General features: G+C 37.8%; 1 protein-coding gene across 7 annotated transcripts in view; it reads left to right on the top strand.

The window, feature by feature from the left end:
* Positions 1-18,701, top strand: part of satb2 (SATB homeobox 2) — a 45,341-nt gene that overhangs the window by 12,270 nt on the left and 14,370 nt on the right. For all 7 annotated transcript variants that reach the window (XM_027179629.2, XM_047815000.1, XM_047814999.1 and 4 more), the window contains 5 exons: positions 5,872-6,090; positions 8,936-9,118; positions 16,124-16,250; positions 17,291-17,414; positions 17,772-17,874. In XM_027179629.2, coding sequence (XP_027035430.1) covers positions 5,916-6,090; positions 8,936-9,118; positions 16,124-16,250; positions 17,291-17,414; positions 17,772-17,874 — 712 coding nt within the window. In that variant the 5' untranslated portion in view covers positions 5,872-5,915. The remainder of the gene's footprint in view (positions 1-5,871; positions 6,091-8,935; positions 9,119-16,123; positions 16,251-17,290; positions 17,415-17,771; positions 17,875-18,701) is intronic.

Below are 18,701 nucleotides of genomic sequence, written 5' to 3'. Positions count from 1 at the left end.
ATACAATAAATGTTTATGAAATATGAATTATATTTTAGAAGGCACTTATGCGTTTCCCATGCTTGTGAAAGAGAGGGATGTTTAGTATAGAGTTGCCCTGAAGCAGCTGTGGCGTTAAGGATTTTATCGTTGTCCATTTTAAAGTGGCACTGGTGCGTCCAATATTCATTTGTATAAACCTTTCTCTTTGACTTTTTTCCTTTGCTAAATGGGGGTATGTCCCAGGAGTTCCTCTGCTTGGCTTGTCTGACATGCAGACAGCTTTTTATAATTTTTTACTATGCACTACGTATATTACTAGACTGAACTAGTGTGTCAGAATAGTTCGTCCACATAGTGAGGATTTTTTGTCATACTATTTGGCACTATACTGTGCTGTTTATTTACTATGACTTCACTTATCAGTTGAAACTCTGTGTGTGTGTGTGTGTGTGTGTGTGTGTGTGTGTGTGTGTGTGTGTGTGTGTGTGTGTGTGTGTGTGTGTGTGTGTGTGGTCACCTAAGAGATTATTCAGGTGGTTAGCAACAGATTTGCAAAATCTTTTGTTATTTGAATAGCATACCTAACGCCAACTATATATAACCTGGTGCGCTGTCGTTCCTGTAGGGAGCCAATTGTTATGCAGGTTACGGCGCAAGACCCGAGAGTCCCACTATTACATATCGATTTTTATTTCAAGACCACAAGGGTTTCAGCATTACTGTCCAGGCTATTCACTTATTGCAAATTTTCTCTCACTTCATTTTAATTTCAGATCAACACTAGAAACTCTTTTTATTGATTTGGTTCCACTTTTTTTGCATGTTGTTTTATAAGCTTTTAGGTTTTATTTGATATCTCAGCCAAGTGGTTCATATCATGCGTTTAATTCTCATATTTCATCACTTTATTATTTATGCTATTATTTAGACCGACAAATAAATAGTAACTCCACTTCCCAAGCCTTAAATGCGAAGGTAAGCTGGTGTTAAATATAAACAGGTTAATTCTTATTTCAGTGATACACTTAATCTTTCTTAGTTTTGTGGATTTTCCTGAGGTTGTTGGCCAACTCCTGTTTATATAGCACTAGCATTTAGCCAGATCCACACTATTGACGCTGCATTCTACATTCTATGAGAAATCTCTAAGCGTGAGTATTTTACAGCCCTGCTCCATGTACTTGTCTGCCTTGTCTACCATATGTGACAACTGTGAGACTTACTGCTGTGAGGCAGTGTGTGGTCCCTGGAAGTGTCAGAGCAGCAAGCCTGTTCTGTGGTTAGTGTATAGGTGTGTGGGTGTCACATATGTTTTTGCCTATATTTGCCTGTGTGTGTACACACGCTTGCAATTGATGGGGGAGAATAATAAAGTCCTACCTCCAACTCTTTTTCTTTTACTACCAAATGAGATGTTTATGAGCAAGCCGAATGAGGTCTAGCGAAGGTCTGTTGTACTCCCTCCATTGCTTAGCCACCGATTCTGCTTCCTCACCACATGACACATTTACACATGTCACCAAGTCTAGGCTTTCGAGTTTCTCTTCTATTTTACCTTAAGGTGTTTATTTATTTCTCTTTGTCATACTGATCAGATCAGAAGCACATATTAATTGGCACCTTCAAAAGAAACAAAACAAAAACTTATACATACATCCCTATTTTATGTGCACATATTGCTCTATATGTTCTGTTTTCAATTAGTTTTAGTCTCAACATTGCTTGCCTTGTAATGTGTAAACCATGTCTCTGCTGGTTATGCTGTGATCTGCTATTAAATGCATAGCTGATAAGTTGTTATCTGTGTTTCCCCTCCTTCCTAACACACACACACACAGATGAGACTCTGTAGGGGCCTTCATACTCGTCCCTCTGACCCTCCACTCATCCTTTATCAGTACTCCAACTGGGCCCATATTTTAATAACCCTGCAATAAATGACTATCACACAGCTATTCTCTGGCCAGTAAGGTTAACGCCTTAGCACATTGTAACCACATAGATATGAGCTAATAGTACAACACGGATTAACCTGGATCTACTTTCATTTATTAGGTTCATTATTAAGAACCAGAGAAGAGATGGGTTTATCAATACTCTCATGTCACTTGTTTATTTTAGAAGTTGAGAAATCATAATGGGTATTCACTTGTGTTGCTTGCTTTGACCATGTTCAATTTTCATCATTTTTTATCATGCTTTTAAGTACTGTTTACCTCAGACACAGATGCAGACACATCTCCCCCCTGTTTACACAGACAGTATTTATGTACAATGAGTTCAATAGTGTGTCGTTTTAACTTTCCTGCATTTCCTGTGCATGTTAGAGGCCATTCTCTGTGGCAGCGGAAGTGAAAAAGAATAGAGTACAGCAAGAGCATGTGGGAGAAGGAGCCATAAAAAGAGCGTGAGAGGTGTAAGCAACCAAACTCTGCGGTGTGTTCACTGGAGTTTGGAAATCATGGTCACTCAGGACATGAGCCCTGTTTCACTTATTAAACATGCCAGACATTGTAGCTTGCATTGAGTCTGAAGTGGATATTCACACTGTAAGTTAGTGTGATCTGTTGTATTTAAACAAGCAGCATTGATTTCATCATTTGATCATTTTTCACCTTCCACACACTTTTGAACACTAATCAAAAAACATTACTCAGAAATTCTCCTTCATTTAGATACAGTATGAGCTTATTCTGGTTTTAACATATTGAGAGAATGTTTTTATCTGTCTATGAATTTAACAATCTATTTGCATAATTATTACACTACAATTACAATAGCACAAATTTACCATGTTTTGTTTTGTTTTTGTTTAATTGAAGTGCAATTTTAATCTAATATATGGCAGACACAAACCAGAACACATGTATATCTTTTCTACTTACATTTAAACCATATGATTTTAATTTTATTCAATCCAATCTGATTTCGTATTTCTTTCCCATGACTATGATTTAGTATTTAAAGAACGGCTTATGATACCTTTTTTCAATATTAAAGAAAACATTGCAGCACTAAACAGTAAATTCAAATGGACTTATTATCTAGTATAATGTTGGATCGAACTTATCTCCTCTGTCAAATATTTGTAGGCTCAGGAAGGGGGGTTGGAGGACAAGTAAAGCATGATAGCAAGAGAGAGAGAGAGAGAGAGAGAGAGAGAGAGAGAGAGAGAGAGAGAGAGAGAGAGAGAGAGAGAGAGAGAGAGAGAGAGAAATAGGCAAACAGATGGAAACTGAGATGCAGACTATTTCTTGATTGTGATCGTTGGTAGCGTCATTAGACTCAAGCATGTCAGGACCTGTGCTGTACTGCAAAGGTACATAAAAAATCAACGGGATCAGCACCTCAAATCAGCTGAAAGACAGCAGATGAAAGACACTGAGACACCAAGGAGGGCAATGGGCAGAAGGATTTTGAGATGTCTAGAGTGATGTGATGATAAGAAGATGCAAAAAAGAGATATGAGATATTCAGAAGGGGACTTTTTATCAAAATAAATCTTCCATACAACATGTGCTGCACAATGCCCCGATTCTTCGCACCAATGCCTTGTCGTCATACATGGTACTGCTTTTTTATTTCCTCTCATAGATTAACTAAAGCCTGTTAAATATTCCAGGCTTTGTTTTGTTAAGTGTTTATTAAGGGTTTTATGGCCCCTGTGGGATCCGTAGTCTAATAAGTATGGAGGCAAACATGCATAGGCGCACTGTTTATTAGGAGCAGATCTATGACTTTCCTTAATGTTAGTGAAGGTTTTCCTTTAACACTAAACTGAGCCCAGTTTTGTAACACTTAAACTTGGTGATAGATTTTAGTAATATGAGTGGATCTGCAGTAGGTTTCAGAATAACTTGTGGATATTGATAGAATGTTTTCGTATTGACAAAAAGTGATTGGCACATAGTATAGTATTTCCAGTGTTGGTTTAAGAAGTACAGTGTTCTTTGCTGTCCAGCTGGACTATAAACACTGCGCTGTTAATTCAACAGCTTGATTCTTGCTTATACTTAAGACAGTTTCGTCTGTTTCGTTTGGTTTGCGTTTGACACATTTTCATCTGTTCCCCATTTAATTCTTTTATTTCTCCCATTTTAGGTTCTTGCAATGGAAATGGTGTGTAGTTCTTCTAATGTGGCTACAGTCCTTAGTCCACTTTAATGGCTTTGCTTTTTTGTTGTTGTTGTTAAGAACAGCAGTGTTAGAAGATTAAATAACTAATTCCTCAAATGTTGTTTAATGTGTTTATATAAATATATGTGTTAAACAAAAAAATGTATATATATAGAGAGAGACTCTAAATATATATAAATGTGCCATTTCAGACAAGTTTGTGAAAGTCCTGTAAAATCCATTAGTCTTTCAGCAGTCACCAGAATCATTTATTTCCTTTCAAACAGCATTGACGTATTGTGTTCCTCCTTTTTTCTGCACTCATTAAACCACATTGAATTTAGCCCCTTGCTTTGTTGCCATAGTTGTCGTTTTAATCACTCTGAGGTTAATGGTTTTAATTTATTATTCATTTTCAACATTTATTCCCAGCTCGTAATCCTACTCTGATTTCATTTGCACTGCATTCGTGGGTTTTGTTCTTGTTTGGGCTGCAAGAACAAGGAAGTGATGAGGAGGAGGAACAGAGCAGGCGGCCACACACACAAATTAAAGCCCAGAAACAAAGAAAAATCACTTGTCCTGGCATGTTTAAACTTTACTGTTAAAGTACATATAAGTAACTGCTTTTAAAAGATATATATTTTTAAATAGGCTGCTACGTAAGTGAATAACACAAGTGTCTTCTGTCAAAATCATTTCACTAGTAGAAATAGGACCAGACTGAAGTTAATAATCTTGCAAAATTGTATTTTCCACCAGCCATATCTGTTCATTTTTGTAAATAATACACACAGGACTGTCACCGGTGTCGCTGGTCATTTGTTACACATTATGGTATCATGCAACTATATTTCTGTAAATAACTCCCCCTCTTTTCTGCAACATTTTGGACTTTTCTTAGAAATTCACTTTTCTGCCTGCTTCATATGAGCTCATATTTGACCGTAGCCTTTGCTCTGTAGACGGAGTGAAATGTAAATGTGCTCCTCCTCCTCCACTTGGCTAGTAGTGAGTGAGTACTCATTCTTTCACATTTGGCAGGTGAGCTGCCCTGCCTGGCATTCATCCTGATGGACATTACCAATATTAAAGGTTTGGCTCAAAAACAAAACCGTTTGGAAGCTAGCCCAATGGAGCACACATGTGTGCATGAATATGTAATCACTAGAATTTGTAATCTGTAAGAATATTATTGATAGAAAGTAATAGAAACCAAAAGATCAAACCACACAAAGGAAAAATATAATTCTCTTGTTGAATTTTATTAAATTATAAATAGTTCTTGTGGAGCCACAGAAAAACATTTCCAATACCAGAAACACACACACACAGAGTGTAGTTTACATTCCCTGTAGATACTGGTGCAGAACTAGATGCATACTGTAGATGTGTATTACTTGATTGCAGTGATAAGCTCCTAAAGAGAAGCCTTATGGTTTATAGGACTATCAGCTTTAGCTCAGCCACCTGGATGTTATTCCTTATAAACCCACCCAAGGATAAATTCTGGTTCCTGAAGATTTTGCAGAGTTTGAGTTAGCAGAGTATTTTACAATATATGTAAATCTTTGCTGAGGTCAGTTGCTCAGACGTTTAGCAATTTGACAACTAAGATTGATAATAAGCAGCCGGACTTGCCTCAGCACCAGTTTGATGTCACTGAAAAGTCTGAAAATACACAGCATGGATACTTTCTGCACACTGTATATCATATGTATCTTTCTGATTTTCTCTCCATCCATCTATCTGTCTATCTCTTCCTTGCATCAGGTCCATACTCCCTGGCTGGTGTTCCCCCTGCAGTGTGGAGGGGGATGGAGCGTGGAGGAGGAGAGAGCCCACGTCCGCGGGAGAGCCCAGAGCGCCGCACAGCTACCAGTCCCGATCTAAGTGGCCCCCCTCCGGGGAAGATAAGCCGTCTAGAGTTGAATGGCAGTCCTACCGGGCCACGCAGTCGCCACAATGGAGCTCCGCAGAGACCTCTTGGAGGTATGACTCGAAAGGTTTAGACAGTAAAGTTTCACATTTCCCCATTTGCCACCTGTGGTATAAATAAGCTAGGTATAAATATGTGTGTGCATAGTGCACTGTGATGGACTGGCATCTTATCCATGGACTCACATCCAATGTTCCTGGAATTGGCTCCGGATCCTCCACAGCCATATCCAGGATAAAAAACTTCTACAAAAATTAAATCAAATTTTTTGGTATTCAGTTATTTCAAGGGGTATTTTAGAGTCAGTTTAATTAATACAGCATTATTTATCTAGTATAACCTTACAGTTTTAAAATAGATGAAATATTCAGACATGTGAATGCCTTGAACAGAAGTATATAATGCTAAACCTGCCTCAACTAAATTCTATCCGAGTCTGTTGCATCTTATATCTCCCTGTGTTGTTTCTTCTACAGTCAGTCTGAGCTTTTTATTAGGCTAGATTAAAAGGCTAACCCGCTGCCGACAATATGAATCAATTCCATCCTATACATTATGTGGCCTGCGGAGTGTCATGGGGACAATATAACACCAAGTATACTTAATAAAGTAACACTGCCAGGGCTTGATTTATTTACCAAGATCATTCATTGATCATAATTTCTCAGATACAGACATGCACACAGACAGATGCAGACACATATGCACAGCATGGCCACAGAAAAAAACACTGGGTATCATGGAAGAATTAGCAGAATAAATTTCATAGTATTTTTTCACACAGAAAGACAGTTACACATCGTCAAGTCAGATCTTTGCATATGTGTTTAATTCAGTAATTTTTTTTAATTGAATGCACTTGATATTTATTGAGTCAACCGGCAATCAATATCAATTAGCTAGTTGGCTTGACAGTAAGTACGGTAACCATAAAAAGTGGCATGAGTCTACACAAGGTGTGTTCATGTTTGTGAATCTGTGCATTTATAAAGAAAAACATAATACTGTTGAGGGTAAAAAAAAAGCATACGTGTGTGTGTGTGTGTGTGTGTGTGTGTGTGTGTGTGTGTGTGTGTGTGTGTGTGTGTGTGTGTGTGTGTGTATGTGTGTGTGTGTGTTTTAAAGAAGTGTGGAAGCTCAAACATGTAGAAAGCCTATCCATTGTCTCAGAGCTGAAAGCTGGGGTTGATTGTTAATCCTAATGAGGGTTTTGTCTTTGAACATAGGAAACTTAGTGTGCTTTGTGTAAACCACAATAGAGCAGTAAGGAGAAGGCCACACACACACACACACACACACACACACACACACACACACACACACACACACACACACACACACACACACACACACACACACACACACACACACACACACACACACACACACACACACACACACACACACACACACACACACACACACAGTATACAATGTATATACAGAAAATCAAAGGTGGGGTTCATTTCTTCACCTGATGTATATTTATCACAGTATTGTACCACTAATTAGAATCAGAGGATATATATATATATATATATATATATATATATATATATATATATATATATATATATATATATATATATATATATATATATCGACACACAGACATAACAATCCAACTGAATATTGTCACAGACAGGATCTATTCCTGCACACATACTGCACATGGATGCTCACACAAAATATTAAGATCAATGTAAAGCTGATAGGTGAAAACTTGGGTGCTAAACAGAGACAGTCGATAGTGTGTGTGTGTGTGTGTGTGTGTGTGTGTGTGTGTGTGTGTGTGTGTGTGTGTGTGTGTGTGTGTGTGTGTGTGTGAGGGGGGGAGAGAGAGAGAGAGAGAGAGAGAGCACGCCTGGGAGCTGGTGTGTGTTGACAGTTATATTTCCCTGTTGGGGGAAATTCACTTACTTGATTTGGCTCAGGCCCATAGTGTAACTCACTCCATAAGAGCATTTGTGATTGTGAATTGGGAGCTGGTTTGATTAATGGGGAGGAAATAGAAATATAGGCGCTGATTGATTAAAACAAGAGGCTTGGATAGGAGCTATATATACAGTATATATAATATTATACATAAACATATACAGTATAATCTAAATGTGTTATTACTATATAAAGGAACATAACACCAGAGGTCTTTTCAGTCAGTTTTTAAATACAGTGAAAAATTGATCAAAGTGATAGAAAATGAATCAAAGCTGTAACTTTGAACTCATGTTGATTTGTTTCAGTGTAAAGAGAAAAGAGTCTTTATACATTAAGCACCACAGCAAACCGCACCACTCCAAGCCTCTATATATTTTTGTAGTGTTTGTGTGTGAAACAGAATGACAGAGGGGAGGGGGGGGGGGCATCTGTGTATTTCACCCAAGTTGGCTGTTATTATTAGCGGTCTGGTTTGCCTGACGCTTTCAAACCCTCATTTCTTTAATAAATTTAAGCCACCAGAAGTCTGTAGAACAAAGCACAGCAGGGAAAATGCTTTAAATGGGACCAGGTTTTTCAGGGAGAAAAAAAGTTTATATTCACCCAAGTGAGGCAGCAAAGATCATGAAACTGTCATTCACAACAAAAGAGTGAAGTTTGCATATCTGTTGCAATGTCTGACTAATTAAATGAACAGCATAACATTTTACAATTATCCCTGTAACCTAAAGAGTTATCAGTTTAGCTTGTAAAACACAGGGCCCAGAGACAGACCAATGCTTGATAATTTGTCCGGGAATGGTTTGATAAAGAATTGATTATTTGTATGGCTTCTAGCCAACCCTGATCATCACTAAAAATGTTATGATTAACCTATTAATCATTAAGCATTTATGAACCACTGACCTATGGCAAGTGTTCCGACACAGTCAGAAATTATTTTTCTCTTTCTCCCAACAGGTCTTATGATTCCAGTGTTCTGCGTCGTCGAGCAAGTAGATGGAGGGATGGTGGTGGAGGGGGAGGGCAGAGAGGAGCATGCAGAGTTTGTTTTGGTCAGGAAGGACATTCTCTTCACTCAGCTGGTGGAGACGGCGCTGCTGGCCCTCGGCTACTCACACAGCTCAGCAGCCCAGGCACAGGGTGAGTCCACCAGTGGAAGTCACACTTTTTCATATCGTTCTAAGCACAGCTTACACCGATTATGTTTCATTGTGGATAAGTGAAGCTGACATTACATGTGTTATAAAAGTTATGGCATATATAAAACAGGTCTTTGGTCTGCCTGAAAAGTTCATCTGACTTCGGAGATGAATTTGTCTAAAGATTTATTGAGCCACAAACAATTGAATGATACAAGGTTATTCATATTAGAATACTTAATCAGATTTTATATACGGTCTTATCCACTGTATAAAAAAGCATCTTAATGGTTCGTATTTGACAGCCGAGAGATGTAGTTATTAGGATAATGAGCTCATTCAGAGTTCTTATAAATGGAGTCTGAATAATACAATCCAAAAGTTTTGATCTTGTGAGGATATTTGTCTTATCTCCACAAGGATGACTGTTATTGTTGTTGTTGATGACATTTATGTGATTGTTGTTTAGCTTTATTTGAAAAGCTATGTGTTATAGAGGTTAAGGTAAGTGTTCGATTCAAGTGTAGGCATTGAATTAATAGCTTGCATTAATAATAATGTCAGTGAAATTCTTCACCAGAACAGTAAGACAAACATTGTTGCATGCTCGGGATTCTGAGTTTGTGAACAAAGCTGTTGGGAAATGTTTGTGAGTACATGATGCCTCCTGTACATGCATAGCATGTGTACATTGCATTCTGTGTGTGTATGTATGTGAAATACTCAAATTTTTACATATATTAAAATGTTAAAGTGTGCAAGCAAAAAAGGATAATAATGATGCTTTATCATAACAGATATAGCTGGCATCTCCAGGAAGAGTGAAAGGATTATATGTGTACTCTAAAAAGAATGCAGAGAATTTAAGAAAGCCATTTAATCACAGTAAGAAAGACATTATTTTCAAGAATGAACCTAAATCAAAACATTTCTAAACACATTCTGATCTCAATCTGTTCTCAAAGGTACAGCATTAAGTTTAGATAATTTTGTTTAACAGTAAGAACCGACTTCTTAAACTGGGAACACATGTAGAACCATTTAAATCTCTTTGTTTTCAATATAAAATGGTTTTAGCTTCTTTTTATTTGTTTTGTTAGCTTGATTTAAATATGGCAGTCATTTGAAATCCCTACAAAATATTCAAGATGTTTCAAAAGGCATTTGATCTGTGTCTTTGCAAAATTAATCTGCAAGTCAATGGCTTAACAGTTATTTAGTAAACTTTAAAAAGACCTCTGATAATAATTTAAAAAGTGAAAAGTTGTGGTAATTAAGAGCAGTTTTGCCACATCACATAGATTCAAATATCATTGAATTCAGCAAGCAAAGCAAATAAGTTATTTTTAGGTATTTCTATCCATATGCACATTAAGTCTCAGTAGCAACTGTTGTAGTTTGAAGCAGCTTATTTGGAAAGTATGTAAAAATCTGTTTGGAAGTCAATGTATAACATATAGAATTTTGGGAAATGTTTTACAAAAATTATATATGTTTTATGTATTCGATATAAATGGGAGCAGAACAATGGTAGCTTGAAAAATTTGGCTATAAATGACAGGCACCAAATTAGAATTACAGCTATAATATACAACTATACTGTAGACTGTACAATGCAATGGAGCAGTCAATAAGTGGCAAAAGAGAAGAGATGGTGAGAAAAACATTATTGCTTGTTTTTTCTGAAATGCGGAGGTGGTTCTGTCATGGTCTGGTGGTTCAAATTTTAACCAGTCATGTAGCAGATCTGTTCAAATATAGTAAAATAATGAATACTGAGGATTATAAACAGATTTTGTCTCATCATCGGTGGGTAAACAACTGAGTTGTAAAACTCTGAATACTCCTTTCAACATAACAACAATAACACAATTAAGAAATATGTGCAGAGTAAGTTTGTAAGTTAAATGAATTTATTAGCTACTTTAGACTCTTGGCTTTGACATCACTGAAGCTGTGTGAGATTTAAACAGCCAAGTCTTTTAATATGCATACAATATTTTACCAAAAACTAATGAAATACTCATATAAATATATAAAAGTGACATGTGAATACATATGTGTTCCAGTGCAATAAAATGTAAGCAAAATGCTAAGCAAACATATCAAAAATTGACTTTAAAAAACATGTATTTTTCTTTAACAAAACAATTTAACACACACACATGCACGCACACATTTATATACACATTTGTAATCAGGCTATATTTATCAACAGCCATAATTGAGTTTTTCCATCTTTTCTAGTCTTTCCATAATGAATTACCGATGTGCTGAGTTTACAGCCAACTATTTATTTCCATTTAAATGTAGAAATGTCAAAATTAATGAACAGTTATTGCATTTTTAAAAGTATGATAACTACTAAACATCTGGTATCAGTAAACCAAAAAAGTGGCCAAGAGGTCATCTCCACACAATGGTATAGTCTTCTAAACTAACATAAAAACAGGAGGAGGGAAAGACTAAATGAAATAGCATACCACAAGAAAACAAACAGTGTGGAGACAGCGCAGTTTACTCCACACCCTCGAGTTAACGGCTCAAGCCAAATAACATGAGATTAGTCAATTACTGCTCTATCTATCTATCTATCTATCTATCTATCTATCTATCTATCTATCTATCTATCTATCTATCTATCTATCTATCTATCTATCTATCTATCTATCTATCTATCTATCTATCTATCTATCTGGCTGGCTGTCTGGCTGGCTGTCTGGCTGGCTGGCTGGCTGTCTGTCTACCTTCCTCAGTAACTACCTACCCATCTCACACTCACACGGACACAGTCTTTACAAAGCAAGGAATCACCCACTTTTACCTTTCCAAATTTTCCAGAGAGCGAGAAAGAGACAGAGAGAGAGAGAGAGAGAGAGAGAGAGAGAGAGAGAGAGAGAGAGAGACCTCATGTTAAATGAATACTTTTTGTTTTTTAAAATAAGCATTTATGTTAAATGAATAATTTCTGGCTTAAATTATACATTTTTTCCCGTGTGGTTTGAGACCAAAATTACACAGAGTCCCGGCTATTTTCTCCCTGTTTGAATTGTGTCCTGCATAGCTCTCTTCCAGCGGTGTATTTAAGCTCCTCTCCCAGCACCACGGCCTTTCTTTAATTAGCCTGGCCAGCAATTAACTGGGAGATATTGTTTATTTCAATTATAAGGGTCGGAGTATTTTTATAGAAGCATATAGACAGACCTGTAGTTTAAGGCTTCAGACAATTAACAGTGGTGATGGCTTACAGAAGTGCATTGTTGCCCTGCCACGTTTGACATGTGGCTCCTGAGGGTCAAACCACCATCTGGGTCAGTTGGATGGAAAATATGTTCTGTTGCTTGATATGGTACATGCGGGCATTTTGGATGCTTTGAACTGTACCAGCTGTTTTTTTTACGGTTGACAGGGTTTTATTTCTGCTGTACGTGGGCTGCTGTATGAGCCAGTATAGTACCATTCCAACAGAAGGGATCCATAGGGAATCTAAAAAAAAAAAAATATGATTACTCCTATTAATATCTCAGAAATTCTAAATTGGTCTTGAAAACACTTTTATAAAAGAAAAAAATAATAACAGCTGTCTAAAAGTAGAATTCCATGAAAATGAACATCTTGTGTTAATGTTCAGTCGTTAAGGCTATTCTCACATCTTATAAATATACTCGTTTATTCCAACAAATGATCTCTGTGGCAGCATTTCAACTGACGCACAATCAGATTTATCATAGTCTTAATTCAGTTAAATGTAACCATTACACTGAAATAGATATGTACTCTTATTATGGGCAGCTAATCCTCTCTTGTGCTAATCATGATTGTATGGAGCTCTGTGGTTGTCCTGACTCGCACACATCATGGGATTCCCCTCAGTTAAACCATGCCACTTAAATAAAGTCAAGTGTGAGCATACGGAAGCATCTATCACAATTGACTGCATTTTTCTACTAAAGAAACAAAGAGCAGGAGAGAGATAGAATGTGCAAAGGGATTCTGTTTGTATATATGAGCGTATATGGATCAGTACACTTAAGCTTAAGCCAAGCCACCAGCTTCCCACAAGAAAGACCATCACAGAGAACAGGAATTTTAATGTGGCAATTGGAACAATGGTTTGAAGAGGGGAAGAGAATGCCAGAGAACTTAAGCTTTCTTAGTTAAATATGATTCATTAATGCCCTTACCACAAGGTCCAGTGTCCAAGGTCCATTGTTGCACTGTGTGTTTTGTGTGAATGAAAGTACATCCTTGAAATTCTTTGCCAAGCTTTTAATCTTTAAGGTTCTCCTTTCAATAAAGTTACAATTTGTCCATGAATATGACATTTTTTGTGAAGTTATTTGGTCAGATCATCATGAGGCTAACTTTAGGACATGAGCTGGTTGATTACTCAGCACTGTAGTGAAGCTATATGTGGAGAAAGTGTGTGTGTGTGTAAATTGGATGCCAACTTTAGTAAGCATGGTTGTGTGGCTTGTATAGACTGTCAGACTGTGGCCAGCATACATGCAGCATTGCACAGCGAGACAATGAGCTAAACAGGCTCGTCCCACAGAAATCAAAGCTAGCAAGTAATATAAACATGGTCTGAAGACAAAAAGAGAGGGAGAGGAGATCTGAAGGGGGAGTGGCACCACACAAATTGTCTTCATCTGTTTCACTTAGTCCTCAAATTCTGTATCTGGGGAATACATTTGTACAGATAACTTTGGAGAACAAATGCAAGACTCCCCAAAGGCCTATACGTATGTAAGTGAGAATGGAGAGTCTCAGAGGTGGTCAGGCGTGTCGTGTTAGTTTTTCTCTAGCAGTCAAAACACAAACTCACTCACAAACTTGAGAGACACAAATGAGCGGACCGTCTGGCTTTTGAATAAAAGAGTTAGTTGTCCGAAGCTAACTGGTGTTGGCAGTGGTATATTGGCTGGGGATAGGTTAGTGTGTGTCTGCTATTGAGACTCTTCTACAGCTGGAGCTCTTCAACTTACAGAAACAGCCTGAAGCACCAGAAAGAGAGACACAAGAAGCTATGCCATACCATGTCTGTCTCTCATTTAGTGGACAGTAATGCGATTTGCATTGTTTAGCTTTCATGACTTCAGCCTGTCCTTAATAAGTCCTGGGGAAGTTCGCATCCACCTTTCCAGCTGGGTATTTCATTTAAGTGTTAACGCTAATCTTGCATTTATTGTACATGTCTACAGTGTGTTTGTGTGTGTGTGTGTGTGTGTGTGTGTGTGTGTGTGTGTGTGTGTGTGTGTGTGTGTGTGTGTGTGTGTGTGTGTGTGTGTGTGTGTGTGTGTGTGTGTGTGTGTGTGTGTGTGTGTGTGTTTGTGTGTCTGTGTGTGTGTGTGTGTGTGTGTGTGTGTGTGTGTGTGTGTGTGTGTGTGTCTGTGTGTCTAAAGAAGAACTTTGCTCATGCGCAGTGGTGACAGTGTGGGCCTCTTTGGAAAATAGGTAAATAATGCGATAAGCAAAGAAACCCAGTTTCCATGAGTAGCACATCCAAACAATCCTTGTGACATCTGGAAATAAATAGAGCAAAGTTAATGATCAGGCCAACTCATCCTTTATTAATGGCTCAACAAAGTTCTTAAAAAAAACCTGCAGCTCTGGCATTTAGTGCTACTAGAGCTGTAAGAGATTATTCAAATGGAAAAATCAGGACAATTGTATCTAAGTGTATATTCTAATGATGAATATTATTGTGTAAAGTAACTTATCACCAAAAGAAAAGATTGTAAATGAGATATGACACTAATTATGTGAATAACATCCATAATGTTGATGAGATAGCATCTAACCTAGCTGGAGATGTAAAATGAATGTCAAAGCTGACATTTGAGGGGTTAAGTACATTTATTATATTATAATAAATATGATAGCAAACAGATTTTTTTCAATCATTGTTTTCCTTACTCAGTAGGGCAAAAAATATACTATGACAGATGCAGAGGCCTGTTGCATTTATAAAATCTTTATTTATGTGACATCTTGTCATCCCATAAATCCTCAATTTTAAAAGTGACTCAAAGAGCAAAACTAACTGTCTCCTCCCTTAAGGTTGCTTAGGGACAGCCTGATTATGTGTTTTATTTGTGAGACAACAAAATGACATTTGGACGACTAACATCGCGGCTATTTCTCTTATGGAGAACATCCCCCCTAGTAGTCACATCTTTATGGACTACTCTTCGGTCATAAATGGCCATCCCATCCTTTGCACAGTGAGAGGCATTTATAACGGTCAATTTGGGTTAATCAAACAATCATTGACTGGTGTTTATGACAGGGCCATTAATGGAGGGGCAGACATGGGTGTCCGAAAGCTTAGCCTCTCCTCCACATCTTTGCAGGCTGTAAAAAGAGCAGTGGCGTCCTAGCAAGCTGCACTTTAATGGGACAGCCACCAGTGTGCGTGTCAGGTGCTTCTTCCCTGCCTGATAAGAGTTTAATAGATAAGGCCTTATCATTACAGCTATTGTTCCCTGCTGTCTGCTTTTATAGCCTGGGATGAACTGCTCCATAGGGAGAGACAGAGAGTGAGTGAGTAAGGCTGAAAGAGAAAGCCCCCGATACACTTCCCCACATCCATGATGCAATACACATTCATATTGACCCATCTTTAAGTCTATGTGCATGTATCATTCTAATACCATATATGTAGTATTTACATCCAAATAGACACTGAAGTTCAAAGTCAAGTGTTCCTTTTTCTGTCTGTCTTTCCACTTTCCATTTTCCATTAAGATATCTAATATCTGAAGAGTAATCATTTACTAATAACTGTCCTGCTCTGGTGATGTAATCTGCCCTTGTCAGCTTTTGGTGTTTTGGCAGAATTGCCGGGTGACAGGTCTTTCCTTTCCAACCAACTCTGACAGTGGGGGTGGGACGACCATCTTAATCGTGTAATGGAAATGGATTTATGTTGTGGAAATTGGTACAAATTAGATCAAACAGGGTTAATGAATTCTCTGTGTGTGTGTCACTCTCTTGCTCACAGGCATCATTAAGGTGGGTCGTTGGAAACCATTGCCTATCCACTGCCTGACGGACGCTCCTGATGCCACAGTGGCTGACATGCTGCTGGACGTCTACCACATGGTTACACTACGCATACAACTGCAGAGGTCAGACACAATACCAGCAGCAGTGTTTTGCAGTGTTAACCATTTCTGTAAAGTTATAACAGATTGTTTTAGAGATATTTTAGTTTGGGTATGAGCTCAGTATATTTTATTAAATCATTGAACTCCCAGAACAAGTCAGCGAGTACAGATTTTATTCCTCCATCCATTAACTTCACACCTTGTGACGTTCATAGTGCATGGTTGTTACTGAATAATATGCTTAAAAATAAATAACTGAATAATAAGCTAAAGTTTTAAGGAATTTATATATTGAATAGCTACCTGAATTGCCTACAGTAGTGGCAAAACTTTCCAAAATTTATACTAAAAATATGATAGTTGTGGTGACCTGCTGATCCACAGAAACAGTCCATAATTTAGACAGTCATTTATAGCCTTAATGGTCACTTGCAGTTTATTCCTGTGTTTACTGATAAAACAGGCTCCATATAACAACCAATGCTTTAATACTGACTAGCAGTTTAATTACATGTTCATAGATGGTGTATGTTTCTCTGTAGCAGTGGCAAAATAATTTGTTAATCGGTCACTAAACGTGCATTACCTACTTTATTAGAACAAATGTAAACCTGCTCATGTAATACTAAATTCATGTAATATCTAATCAGCCCAATGAAGTGGAAGCAACATGATGCATAAAATCCTACACTTACGGATTAAAAGCCTGTTGCACTTTAATTCTCACAATAGGGAAACACGTCTATGGACAGTGATATGATTGTTGGCATCAAATAATAACTTAGGATTTTATGCACAACAGTCTATATTCAGAGATGTTGTGAAAAAAAAAACATTATGTGAAGGGATGTGCTATGGGAAAAATGCCCTGTTTTTCTCACATAATCTGGACAGTGAAAAAATCTTGATTCTGCATGATTTCATGCATTGTGTTGCTGCTACATGATTGGCTATTTGGATTGTTTCATGCATGAACAATTGTACAGGTGAGCCAAATATACCATTTGGTGCACATCCTGAATATATAGAAGAATAGGTGTTGATGAATCTTATGCTTACAGCTTTGCCAAACTGGAGGACCTTCCATCAGAGCAGTGGAATCATGCAACAGTGCGCAATGCACTTAAGGAGCTGCTGAAAGAGATGAACCAGAGCACATTGGCAAAGGAATGCCCACTCTCCCAGGTACAGACCTGACCTTTTACCATGAAACTCTTCCTAAACTTCATGAAAGTCATATTATTGATCACAGATTAGAGCTCCATTAATAGTGGTGCAAAGTATTAAAGTTTGTGAGCAAGGTTTGTGAGCATCAATAATGTGTGTATTTGCAAGCCTTGTGCTTCACTTGTATGCAAAAAGGCAGTTCATGAGATTTGTGTATCTGTGTATGATGTGTTTCGGTGGAGAGGCTCTGTGGGGGTGTTGATCCTTATATCAATTGCTAGCATATGTTTGTGGCTTTCAGTCTCCATTGCTGTTTGCCACTAGTTATTTCTCAGCAGTCATCTCTGTCCCTGTCCCTCTTCTGACCTTTCCCAGAGTATGATCTCCTCCATCGTGAACAGTTCCTACTATGCGAATGTGTCCACTCTTAAGTGTCAAGAGTTTGGCCGCTGGTATAAGAAGTATAAAAAGATTAAAGGTGAGATAAAAGCTACTGTGTTACACTGTTCTGTTTTATATTTGGGGATCTGATTCACTAATTAGATCTAGGAAGAACTAAAAATCAATTTGTCTTCTAGTCAATATGCCTCAAATAATTTTGAAAAAGTACAGAGTTGAACTCACTGAAGTAATGCACCAGATATGCACCAGATATGAAGCTCATAATGTGTGGGATAAAGTAACACTATTTTAATAAATCTCTGGTACACATCATGGATTGTACATTACCTCACATTTTGTATTGCACATTGCTCTGTGACTGGACAGGGGAACCCCAGTCTATCTCTCAGCTTAATGGAAACCACAGCTCCCTCACCACTCTACAGGAGGTCTCCAGCACCAGACTCAGCAGATGAGCATGCCCGCTGCTAGGCTGTTTAAGCCTCTTAGCATCTAAATGCCTGTGACAATTTTTCTCCTTCCCTTACCCCATTAAAAGGCAACATAATTACACAGCAGGACAGATCAAAGTGTCGAGAAAACCCCAAGCACTGCTTTAGAGAGAGAAAAGCCAGCAGAGAATAAGGAGGTCCTTGGTGACAGAGCAAGCAGTGTTGGGTTACATAAAGCCTGCTTTCAGTTTTGTTCACTGCCTCCCAAAGCCAAACACACAGCCACAAGCCACCAGATGTGACAAATATTATTGATTGACAGTCGTAGTCATAAACTTTAGTAAAAGAGGCTAAAACACTGATAACATGTTCTTTTAATTAGAAAGTACCTGTGTGCTTACTTGCTCTTATGAATGTGCATTGCTAACATTTGGGATACACAGTCACTATGATTCACTCTGTTCTATTATAG

Source organism: Tachysurus fulvidraco, chromosome 6 (assembly GCF_022655615.1).
Source record: "Tachysurus fulvidraco isolate hzauxx_2018 chromosome 6, HZAU_PFXX_2.0, whole genome shotgun sequence".
Classification (NCBI taxonomy): domain Eukaryota; kingdom Metazoa; phylum Chordata; class Actinopteri; order Siluriformes; family Bagridae; genus Tachysurus; species Tachysurus fulvidraco.
Note: the sequence above shows the minus strand (reverse complement) of the source record. Positions and strands in the feature narration are given on the sequence as shown.